General features: G+C 38.8%; 2 protein-coding genes across 4 annotated transcripts in view; one reads left to right on the forward strand and one right to left on the reverse strand.

Annotated features, from left to right (window-relative positions):
* Positions 1 to 3,734, forward strand: part of LOC145502025 (uncharacterized) — a 6,591-nt gene extending 2,857 nt beyond the window's left edge. Inside the window, exons 3-4 of one of the 2 annotated variants that reach the window (XR_014051282.1) lie at positions 35 to 2,468; positions 3,650 to 3,734. Coding sequence is in view for 1 of the 2 variants with exons in the window: in XM_081481325.1 (XP_081337451.1) it covers positions 35 to 1,243 (1,209 nt within the window). In the remaining variant the exon portion in view is untranslated. Of the gene's footprint in view, positions 1 to 34; positions 3,402 to 3,649 lie in introns of those variants that run through there. The other variant, XM_081481325.1, reaches the window with a different exon arrangement.
* Positions 3,491 to 10,912, reverse strand: LOC145502026 (uncharacterized). Of its 2 annotated transcripts, none has more exons than XM_081481326.1 (5): positions 10,356 to 10,912; positions 7,255 to 7,548; positions 6,596 to 6,812; positions 6,026 to 6,144; positions 3,491 to 5,526 (listed from the first exon to the last, which is right to left on the reverse strand). In XM_081481326.1, the coding sequence occupies exons 1-5, from the start codon at positions 10,491 to 10,493 to the stop codon at positions 4,561 to 4,563; spliced, it is 1,734 nt and encodes a 577-aa protein (XP_081337452.1). In that variant the 5' UTR covers positions 10,494 to 10,912; the 3' UTR covers positions 3,491 to 4,560. The 2 variants fall into 2 exon arrangements, with proteins under 2 accessions (XP_081337452.1, XP_081337453.1); XM_081481327.1 differs by lacking the exon at positions 10,356 to 10,912 and adding an exon at positions 7,909 to 9,334.
* Positions 10,913 to 12,592: the final 1,680 nt, after the last annotated feature.

The following is a 12,592-nucleotide window of genomic DNA, read 5'->3' on the forward strand; positions in this document are numbered from 1 at the left end:
TGTGTGATACCTTGTTTCTCTTTGTCTTCTTTAGGTTAATGGAGCTAGCACAAAGGATTTAACACATGTTCAAGTTGTGAGGCTTGTTGTTACATCTGGTCCTTGCGTTACATTTTCTTTGAGGTCAGGTAGCAAACAGAGGAGACGTTCCTCGAGGCTGCAGCCAGTTGGAGTGCAACCAACCCCTCTAAGAACCCAGCATAGAGGTTCCCTTGATGAGACTCCCCTGGGAAGCCCAACTTTTAGACGATTTCATCTTCCTGGCTATTCACACATGCGACGTGGGGCAGCAGTGGATTCTCCCTCCCAGCTTCCTATGGCTGTAATGAGGCTTGATTGTATGCCCCCTCCTCCATACACCCCTGAGGTACCATCGAGACACAGATTATTAGCAAAGGGAGGGGAGGGACATGAACCACAGGGAACCCCTAGTCAAATAGAAGTACTAGACATCCCTAACCAAGAGGAACAACTAGACATCGCTTTTCAACAAGAGCTACAGGGAACCCATCATCAACTAGGGTCACAGAACATCACACACCAACAACAACCGCAGGACATCCTTTACGAAGAGAAACCAGTAGAATACCATTTCCAAGAGTTTGCCATGGAAGTCAAGAATGAAAGGCAGCCATTAAATACAACTTACTTAATAAATCCAATTATCAATGATGACAACAAAGCCGGTTTTAAGGAAAATATGGCAAATGCTTTTCAGGTTGGCAACATAACAGAACAAAATTATGCACCAAACCCAGTAATGAATGCTACACCAAGAGAAGAGAAGATATCATCAGAAGAAAATGAAGCTTTGATCAATGAAACCACCAGAGAAATGTCAACAGGACTGGATCCAGCTACTGGTAATAACAGCTTGCCCATATCTACAAGCAGCCAGTTGCCAGTAGCAAGGACTGAAAGAGAGTCATTCCTGAGCCAGATAAGGCAGTTCAACAAAGCAAAACTGAAGAAACAAGCATCATGTCCCGAAAGTAATTCTTGTTTGCAGCTTCAAAGCATCTCCAGTGAAAGTAATTGCACTTCAGATGAATTACGATGGGGAGAGGATGGAAAGGAAAGCATACAATGCAATGATGAAAAACAGAATGTAGATGCTACTAACTTGCTGTCTGTTCTTAAGCGGGTCATGAAAAACAGGGCAAGATCATTGCACGACACCTTAAGTAGCACAGATGAAGGCAATAGTAGTAATGATGATGACGATGACGAGTGGGAACTGTGATAAGCCATTAATCCTTTATTGGCAATCAGGGCAGGGGGAAAAAAATTGAAATCCACTTGCCCAGTATGCCAATCAGTCTGGCCATCCATCTGTCAGTCATTCAATCAATTGTAATCAAATTTGTTAATAGGATGGTTAAAAAATTAAACTATTTTTTTAGTGAAAGGAATAGGGGTTGTTTTTTGGGGGTCAGTAATGCATCTGAACAGACCTATCTTCACGAATGTAAACCTTATCAAAGTCGAGCCAATCAAAGTCGAGCTCAAATAGCCCCAGAACTACCACGCGAGGTATCCACTGCGAGGAGCACTCGAGTTTCATTCTATCATGGAATCTAATTTGCCAAAGAGAAACAAAAGTCATTACATTGCAGAAATCATTTCTGGCTCAGGTTCGCAGACATTGCATTAAACAGGGCTTCATTAATGTTTTCGCAGGAGAGCAACTAGTTTGCACAGGTGGGCAAACCTTTTTGCACTGAACTTCTTAATAAGAAAAATTTTCCTCAAGATGTTCATTGAAACCAGGCAGTCAATTTGGTCAATTTACTTGGTGCCTGGCACTTAATGAAACCCCCTCGTTAAATAGAAACCACATGACTGTGTAGACATGAAACAGAAATAGATTATTAGTTTAACTTTTTAACTTTTATTATTAAAATAAACTTGGGTATACCAATAAATTATTTTGGTTTCTCAAGCATGAATATTTTTTCAGTAACTGTCGTTGGTTCTTTTGATTCAGGCTCATTGAAAGGCATGAGAAAACTCTGTTTTGCAAGGAAATAAATCTACCTGGCACAAGAAGTGAACAAATTTTATTTTTATGCGATGATCCATTGATCAAAAAGCAGCTGTCCCATTTTGAAGGGCTAGTATTCTAATTTACTGGTACATAATTATATTAACTAAGCATAACACAGATGACCTAATATGATGAATAAACAAAAAGGGGTATTTACATGATAAAATTGCATAAAGCCATTGAGGTTACTCATATGAACTGATTACAACTCTAATCATAACCATATCAAATTTCTTGAACCTGATTGGTAGTCAGCAGGCTCTATGTCTGTGCTATATGCATCATGTACATTTACTGTTTTAGGGCAGTTGCACTTGATTGGGTTTCCTTTCTTGTGGATCTCAAGGACAGTTCAATTATCACTAAAAGTAACTTTCATCTTCTTGTCAAAAAGTTAATAATGAATAGGCAGCATGTCTTTGTGACTTCCAATTCAGTCTGTAATCGTAACTTGTACTCACTCTGGTGATTAACTTATCAGACTCCTGCTTTGTGGTTGTACAATTTTGTTAATCACTCGTATGATCTCAGATCTCACTGGATTCCAATCAGTTGTGTTACATATACCATCATGTAGAATTACTTGAAGTTCATTTTGATTAAATAACCATATATATTTTTTTATGCTACAGGGTGCATTTGGTTATAAGATGCACAGCTGTATCAGTTGAATCAAGTTTACAAACTGAAAACTACTCCTAAATACTCTGTTATAAGGCACAACCTGAATTACAGGTTGGAATTTTTTGATCACGTTCACTCACCATTCCCTAATAAATCACATTCTGGTCACTATGTAGTCTAACTATTATCCAAAAATATTGTAACCTGCAACCAACAGAAAGCTCAGTATATTTCTTTATTCTATTTCTAACTATTAATAGTATTGACTAAAGTATTACGAGAAATTTGTTCTGATTGTAGGATCAGAGAAGCCCTTTGGCTAATAGATGGGCCCTGCATGGATGGGATATGCATGTTACATCCAGCCTTTTTACCTGGCCAATCCATTTATATTCCTGGCTGGTGATGTATTCTGTATAGTTTCTTGTCTGAGAATTGTGAGCTCAACACATGCTTGCCAAGGTAACTAAATAATTCTAAAAGCCTACAAGAACTTTTAATCTTTTTTTTATATAATCTGGAGTCAGCGCACTAATCAATATGTTACGTACTGTTTGGCTGACCGCCTGTTCAATCTAGGGTATGTTGCTAATAAGTAAAACCAAGTTCCAGCTAGCAACAGCTCTGTAAGCTTCAGGTGTAGTTTTGAGAAATACCATACTTTATCCTTGCTAATTGGTCACTAAGAGCACTAACTTGAAAGACAAGTTTTTTGGCAAACTCAATCTTATGACTATATTTTTTGAATTTTTTGGTGATTACACATATATATATTAAGCTCACTAGCCATAATTAGTAATAATACATTATTATAACTGATTTATATTAAAGTCTTAAGTGCCATTACACAAAAGAAGCTGGTGCTACTCTATACCAGCCTCCTATGCAGATGCTCTTTGGGCTCATCACGCAATCTTCCCTGACATGCCCAAAAGAGCGTCTGCGTACGAGGCTATGACTATACATGTCATTTGATAGACTACAAAGAACTATCAATCAGGTAAACTATGTGTATCATGAGTCTTTCATTTGAAAGTACGTTTCAATTAAACTTTTATGAAAAGTAAAGGCTGGAATAATTATTAATGCATAATAATTGTTTTGGTTTCTGCTCATGAGCTGATGAACAGCATCTCATAGTTTTGTGTGACAATTCTTTAGAATTGTAAAGTGACCATTTATGCTTGGAAATGCTGTGCCATTGCTTTTTCACGTCCAAAACTTTTGCAAGATTAATGTTTCTATAACTTGATAGAAACAAGGAGATGTTTTCTTTTTCTTTTAGAAAGCACGGCAAGAAAAATCACTTGTTCATTTTGATCATCAAAATGTAAATTATCTTCTCATGCCTACATTGCATATGTCAACAGCTCCTACTAGTGCTCTCTTTCTGTCAAGTTATAGAGACAGCTTTTGAGGCACATGCTTTTGTACAGGTTGTTTTCTAATTCACTGTACTGAGTTTATATTGTTTTGAAGTGGAATAAAAATTATACAAAATTATAATAAAAATATATTTTCATCCTAAACATTTCCATTCAAGTGTTCCTAATATAGCCTTAAATGTGATGACAATTCCTTATATTCATGCTGGCATTTTTACCAAAACCCTTTGTTATTTTTATCCTTGAAGTTTACTCAAGGCACAATACTCATAAAGACTTTTCAAATAATTAAACCTGGTTCTATTTTTGTAAAGCACGCTAACTTTTCATGTCTTTCCAGCATTCTCTGTGAGCTTAGAGAACTAAACTAGTTCTCTAAGTTCACAGAGAATGCTGGAAAGACAACATAATTCTACAGAAAGAGGTGTAGCTAATCACACTACTGCAGTCTCCCTACTAGGTAATGTAAGTACTCTACACCTAATTACTCACAAAATCTTTTTTTTACACACAAGATTCTCTTAGATTTACTTGTTGGTATTCAAAGTGCTTTGTGGAGTTTTCTGCCCAGCTTTGCAATAACTGCCACAAGTCATGCCGACCCATTTCAAGGAGGACATCCAGCAACACTTGGATGGTGGCCCCATCACCCTTTCGTTTGATCCATGCACTTAAGAGATCATGGGTAGGTTGATTACTTCTATTGAGGTTGGAAATCTCCTGTCTAGGAAAGCCAAGTTTCTCACCCAAAAGGCGGTAGTCATCGTAGAAACAGGATATCATGTCGAGCTTTGTGCAAAGTGAATGGTAGGTTTTCCCTGGAATATGTTCAATAGTTTGTTCTCGCTTGTCAGATATAGTACTCGGCAAACAGTTCTGGCAAACAGGCATGTCTTGGTCAGTTGGTGTTTCATGATCATGTGGCTGTAAGGACACAAACAGTGGAGTGCCTGGTTCCTGATGAATGCCACTGCACTCAAGGTCATTGATTTCTTCATTAATTAATCCTTTGTTATAATCTGATGTTGTAGGCAGGGACCCACAAACAAACAGAGGTTTGGGTTTGGCATGGTAGACAACATTGCTTGTGGCTTGTTCTTTTTGTTGACCTGTCAAATCAATGCTTGGCAACTTGTATGCTTGAAAACTGTTGGCGTAATGAATTTGTCCTTCACTTAGGGATTTATGTAGAAATCCATGTTGGGTCTCTACAGGCCATGTGGAGGAACTTTTGCTTGAAGGGAGGGAATTTCCTTCGTACAAAAAACGTGTGGGTTCCTCTATTGATAACACCACTGAAGTTTTAGCTCTCTCTAGCTTGGTTTTCACCTCATGGAAACTGAGACCTTTAACTGCCTGTCCATTGATTGCTGTTATTTTGGATCCCGGGTTCAGGTATGGGGACACTGCGGCAGGAGCGTGACCAGCGACAATTTGTGTGATAATTGCACAGGGCTGTTCAAGTGGATTCTGTACAAAGATATTTGACTTTACATTAATTAATATTCATTTGATAGATGATTGATTGGCGGCTAATGTGTTGAACTCAAGACTGAAAGGTCTGATTTTAAGCATTCTTCCAGGCTGGTTTAGGGAAGAATGGTGATGTCATGATGACGAGGACCAGGGTGTATACTGGAAAATTATAATCGTGGCGTATGAGGGCCTAGTGCTAGCTCCACTTCTGAAATTTTGCAAGGATTCACGTAGCCTGATTCTCAGACAGTCCAGGTTGCTTGCAGCCACGCACTCACAGGAAGAGAGAGTGTGTGGCCACGAAGGACTATCAGGCCAGGATTCACGAGACCTGGAAATTTGAAACACCAAGCTGTTACTTTGGTTAGAAGTTAGTTGTAAAGGAATAGGTATTGATAGGTGAAATATTGGGAGATCAGAGTTCTCAGACTTTTAATTGTCGTGGTCCTAGAAATATACTCTTTATAATAAGATTCAATCATGTATTAAGTACCTCGACAAATTTAAAGATAAAACCATAATTCATCTTTGAATCGCTCTTTTTCAACTCGGCTTGCAGCCCTCTCCACCCACAACCTGCTGGTGAATCAATGGCATATCTTGTAAGGTATCCTAAAAAACCAGATAACACAAAAAACATGTTAGGATGTTACTTGATATTTGTTTCAATTTGCAGTTGCATTTTTGTATGGATGGCAGGCATGCACAGTTTCATCCCACATGTCATTATTTCCACCGAAGAAATAAGTAATTCAAATTCTGTTTGAAACTTGACACTGACAGCTCTTCACGAGATTAGAAGCAGAATAATTCTGAAGTAATGATAACTAGCATCATAATCTACTGCCACTTGTTGTGTTATACTTGTTGTGTATGTTCCAGCTGCGTGTGCAGAGCCTGCCTTTAATGCTGTACTGATCAAATAATTTCATGGCATATATATATTAGGCAGGTAATACACGTGACTAACTATGTAGTTTTAAACTCGCAGGACACATATCATATGCTTTATAATGCTGTTCAATGCAGATCATATTTAAATGTCCTTTATTTAGAAACATACCATACTGCCTCCATTGCCTACTTTCAATGGTTAACATGATTTGCTGTTGTGGATGAAGTCGGTGAATGATATGTTGGAGCTCTTTGTAGGTCTTGTCCTGAAGTATGTGCTCATTGATGGCAATGACTTTGTCCCCTCGTTTTAGTCCCTTGAGGTCTATCTTTTGTTGAAAAATCTCATCAACTAGTGCATATGTTTTGCTTTTGTCATTTAAATCCTGAAGAATACGGAACATATAACTGCTTTCAGTACTGGTAAAAGTTATATCTCAGGAACCATCTGAATTGTCTATTTTAAGGCATTGATATGTACATTGAGGCCCTTAGGCATCAGGGTGGATCCAGGATTTTTCTTAGGAGGGGTGCACCACTAAGAAATATGTATTTTTTTTGCAGAATACCATTTATATTAGAAAGCCGCATGTCATCCTGGGGGGAGGGGGTGCACACCCCCTGCATCCTCCCCCTAGGTCTGTCCCTGTGTGTAGAACATTTTATGGTTGTATAGTTTGACATGAAGAGTTTTTGCACTTTCCCAGTTAGATTCAAATGCACATAAACATGGCAAAAATAGGAGGCAGAAGGAGGGGACCCTTAAATCTACATACAGTTTAGTTCAGACAACACACAGTGCTAGTATTGTTGCAATAGCACAATTACCGGGTGAAAGATGTCAAGACTAAAAGGCAGCTCCTTGAGTCCTGCTCTAATGCTGATGGTCACCTGGTTTGGATCCCAGAGATTAAATTCTTGGTATTCTACCGGTTTTCTTATGACAAGGATCAGAAAATCATTGTAACATGCATATTTCACTCTCTTGATAAAGGTTTTGTCTTTGTCAAAAGTACTTGTTCCATTAATTGAAGTAATCCAGTCACCACTTTCCAACTCATTTAAAGCATTTTGCATGCCACCCACAATCCAGTAGTAGTAGGGTGGAATTTTGTCAGGATCCTAACAGTAAGAAAAGAAAATATTTGTTACTGTTCATTGTTAAATATATAGTTTCTTTTTGCATGGTAACAGCATACTGTGCCTGTCAGTTTTTTTTTCCAGTTATACACAATGCTGTTTTAATAATAAAACCTTTGTTTACAGGTATGCAATGCTTTGAGATATATGAAATGAAATGACGTCCACAAACATTTTTGACTTAATATATAGGCTAATAAATTAGTACATAAAAGATTTATATTCAAAACTTAAGTCTTGATCACATGCTTTTTTCTTTTATATGAAACAAAGACTGAATGAAGTTAAAAAGTATACTTAAAATTTCACTCGTCAGACAGTGTAACTAAATTTCTAGTTTACCTTACTTCTCCAAAAAACGGAAATGTTTGTAGACGTAGTGCAGTCTCTCAGGAATCTCCCCCAAAAGAGCGTTGCGTGACGAACCCAATAAACCTCTGATTCAGGCTTCGTTCTGAGGCCTTTGCACGTATCCGCATAAAATGTTTCGTTTCAAAATGAAAGCCGACAAAAGAAACATTGACAAAATAACAAATAAATAATTCCTAGTTTTTTGGAAACACTAACAGACCGCTGGATATCTGGGTAAAACGATAAAAAAGCTTTCTTTTCAGTTTTCAATTTTCGTCTATTCGCAGACGGCCAAAGTTCAGTATGTTACGCAACGAACGATTTTGATACAGATTTTGCGTGGGAAACTCACGCTATGTTAATTATTACATTTAAGAAATAGAAAACATGTAACGTGTTTCTATCGAGTTTAGTATAAATCTACTAGCGTTCTATCACGAATGCCGTTCGCTACCCACTAGATTGTGAGCTCGAGATCTGTAATTCGAATTGGCACCCGGGGCGCTTATTTAAAATTTAGGAGAAGACGGGGGCGTTTATTCGAGGAGCGGGGGTGGGGGGAGGGGGCGCTTATTTAATTTTTCTCAAATCGTGGCCTGACATGATTATTTTCTTAAATACTTCATCTGCGCGTAAACACCAACATAAGCTGTTTATTGACAAAAAGCTGATCCTAAAGTTTAAATCGCGGCACCGTTAGTACCTAACGTGTTCACAAACTGAAACAATGTACAAATTTAATACTAAATGACGAAAACTATACACCTTTTGTTGTCTCATTACTCGTCCACAAAATGAGGGGGGAGAAGAAGGGGGCACTTATTCGAGGGGGGCGCTTATTTTAAATTTCGGCCGATAGGAGGGGCATTCGAAGGGGGCGCTAATTCGAGGATTTACGGTATACTAATCTGCGATAGATAGTGAGAAGCGTAGCCGTGTGCCCACGTTAACAAAATGACGGCCTCTTCTTGGCATTTTCGAAGTGTCTGTGAAGAAGATTTAGATAAAGTTTTGAACGACTAGTAGATTTATACTAAAACAATTAGATTATTCGCCGTCGATTTCCATCGCGTGATAGTTGACTCGGGCGTACTCAGCGCCCTCGTCAACTATCACGCGATAGAAATCGACGGTGAATGATCTAACTGTTAAATAGAAACACGAGTGAAAGTTTGGGAGAACGAGAAATGCTGCGGGAACACGAGCCGTTAGGCCGCGACGAATAAAAGAAAAATAACTTGTTTACTTTGATCATCAAAATGTAAATTCTCTTTGCTCGCGCCATCATTACGTCAACAGCTTGTTCTAGTTGTATAGAACCACGATTTTAAACCAATCAGCGTGCGTACTGTCTTTGGGGTATTTTCTAGCATATTTAGGTCACACACAACGCTCGTTACGTAACACTATAGGTTTACTACATCTTACATACTACATACTACTTCTTTGATGGGAATACAAGCTGATCCCTCCCGTGGGTAGCCTGTGGTATTTTTCTCTTGTCGGTGTGCATGGTCTTTCCTCGAACTAGTGCGTTGCCACGTGTTTGGCTCCGTTATTTAGTTTGTCAGATTTCTGCTGGATCGTAATTGTCTTGGTTTTTGTTTTGTTTAGTTTTGTTTTGTTTTTTACTGAAGCGGGTTTCGTAATTTTGTTAACACTGGTTATCTGAATAAAACAGAAGACCGAAGATTAAGCCTAAGTACTGATGATTTACAGAAATTCTTTACCATTATCCCTTGAAGAAGCACTTGAGATAATGTAAGAACTGAAAACAAATTCGGTGAATAAAACAGAAGACCGAAGATTAAGCCTAATAACTGATGATTTACCGAAATTCTTTACCATTAACCCTTGAAGAAGCACTTGAGATAATTTAAGAACTGAAAATAGATTATTCGGAGGACTCGAGTACTCCCTTAAGGAATAAGAATAAGAGAATTTCTTCCATTTACTACCAGTAAAGGGCTTAATGGTTCTTTACACACTTCCGGAAACGTGACCCGGTTCACGAAGGCTTCAATGTCGGTAAAAACTATACTAAAGGGACTATTGCTTCTCAGGTTAGCTTTACACCCGAGTTACGCGAGGATGATCGAGCGAGAACTCCAGAAATATAAATATACTTCTGAAGTTCTCGCAAGATCATCCTCGCGTGACTCGGGTAGTGCGGAGCGACAAGCATAATTAAAATCATCGCAAATAAGACAAGGGGCGATCAAAAGACTGCAGGAAATTAGATGGCTTTATGAAGTCTATGAAAAGTTTATGGGCCAGAGTGGATTCTCCATGCATTGTGCATGGGTTAAAAATTTCCCAAAGAAACCATGCATGAACATCAACCTTATTCGTAACTGACGTCTGTAACTGAAACTTACCAAACTGTTATTGAATACAGTAAACGGAATTTGTAATGGCATGTCATGGTTGAAACTTACCATTTGCACTGTAATAGAACAATTAAGGCGACGAATTTCCTGGGTTATTTCTGGGCCAAACGTTGTTAGCTCGAGATAGTAGCAGGCATTGTGCACTCGGGGTGACTTCCTGTCTTCATCTGAAGCCTCACTTGCCATATTTTATAAATAAGAGCAGTTAGCAATATAAAAGGTGCGAAAGAGAAGAATATCGTGGAATTCGTTTGCTCATATGAGCACACATTTCATGATTTGCATATTGACGCAAAGAACAATTGTGAGAGATCATTTGCATATCGAAAATTGGGGGCAACCCCTGTCATGGGTCACCCCCTGTCAATCACAGAGAGTATCAATCAGATCTAAATCTGGATCTAACTTGTCCCCAGTCGTCTTTCGATATTTTGGTTTCCAGTGACCAGTGGGGCAAATCGTTTGTCACCAAGGCGTTCAAGCAACAGACCTTATCACGGTTTTGGAAGTCATCTTGATGGGTAGGCAACACGCCTTAGAAATTACGGTGTTTGCATGGAAATTAGTCCCTTTTGGTTCGTCAAGCATTCTGTCCTGCCAAAGGAACGCCGTTCGTTGGTGTTCGTTGCGTGACGAACCATAAGAACGACTGTGTAGGAGGCTATCTTTATAGAGGACCACAAGTTCATTAGTTTTTAACTATTAAGGTTTCAGTAAGGGGAAAATTTGCAATTTTGCATAATTTTACTTTTTTAAGCGGTTGGATAAATTAAGATAAAAAAAAAAACTCCACGAAAAAATCTTATATCTGCCGCTAGTTATTGCGCGAGAAAGATTGTTTTGCATATTAATTACTTAATTGAGAGTTGACAAATTCTGTCAAATGAATTAATTATCGAGGCAAGAAGTCACATGACATCAAGATCATGCTGAGTTGACACGCGATTCGCGCGCCATAATCAGTGGCGGATGTCTTCGAAGAAGACAGAGCGATCTTGCCCGTTTTCATCGGCTAAAGGTAGGCCAAAGAAGGCGAAAAACACTTTCAACAAAGAGTGGGCCGCTAAATTAGCGGAAAGCGGCAAAGGATTCGTTTTACAATCAAGAAAAATTGCTGGATGAACGCGACAACGATCGCGATCACGAAGCCAGCGAGCAAGACGAAATGAGCGCAAGCCACGCTAAAATACTGTTGCAAGAAACTGTCGAAGCAGAGGAGATTGACGAAGAGAAGTGGACGAAATTGAAAGGCAGATCGATTGTACAAAATTAGAATCAGCAGTGCAACATTTTTTTTTCTTACCCAGCTATTGTCATTTCTTCCAGTATCTTTGCCTTTGCATCAACATCAGTCGATGTAGTCCCGTTTACGACGTCCTCTCCAGCGTTTCCCTTTGTGCGCTTGCATTTTCTCGGGAACCTTCTACGGGCCTTCGGCATGTTAACAGTGACATGGTCATAATTTTGAAGATTAGTCAACCGATACGTAAAATTTCGAACGCTAATATAGTAGATCAAAAGATAATTTCACGTTTACTAACTTTGGAATTCTGACTTCACACATGAAAAAGCGGTTTATTCACTGGTGAATAATTTACCGCGCGCCGTCGCGGAAATTTGTACCTGTTCCATGCTAACTGTCACAGTCCTATTGTTACACAGAAAGTTGATTCCTCTGCGGTGTCTCCCTTGGTGTGATAATCTCATAACACTTGGATGCCGCCGAATTTTATTTTTTCTCTGTTTCTCGAAAGTAAAAAATAGGCGAGTTGTACGTGCATTTCGAGTTCCAGGTCGGCAGCCCCTGGACCAAATTGGCTGAAATTCGGAGAGAATGTTGTCAGAACGATCGCCGACAAAACCGTGTCTGCGAATTCTGATTACTCTTTTCATTAAAAAGTTATTCGCGGGCAGTCCTATTTTTTTCCCTTTTCTAACTTTATCCTCTTGTAAAATAATAACAAACGCATGTGCCAAAAGTCTGAGACACGGTTTTTGAGGTGAATGTGTGAAGAAACGGATGCCATGTTAATCGTTTTCTCCGACCTAAATTTAGCGGGCGTATACCTTGATTTATGGGTTCGTGAAGCTTTGTAAATATATTCACATTTTCGAAACACGGTAAATTTTTACCGTTTTAAACAGATCAGGTCATAATCTGTAGTTATTAAGCTTCCAGTAAATATACGGTTTATATGGGTTTTTGTTAAAGCCACGAACGCTAGAGCGGGCCGCGCGCGGATGGTCAAATGGGTACTCTCTTTAAATAAAGTTTTATTTATTGA

Source organism: Orbicella franksi, chromosome 11 (genome assembly GCF_964199315.1).
Source record: "Orbicella franksi chromosome 11, jaOrbFran1.1, whole genome shotgun sequence".
NCBI lineage: Eukaryota > Metazoa > Cnidaria > Anthozoa > Scleractinia > Merulinidae > Orbicella > Orbicella franksi.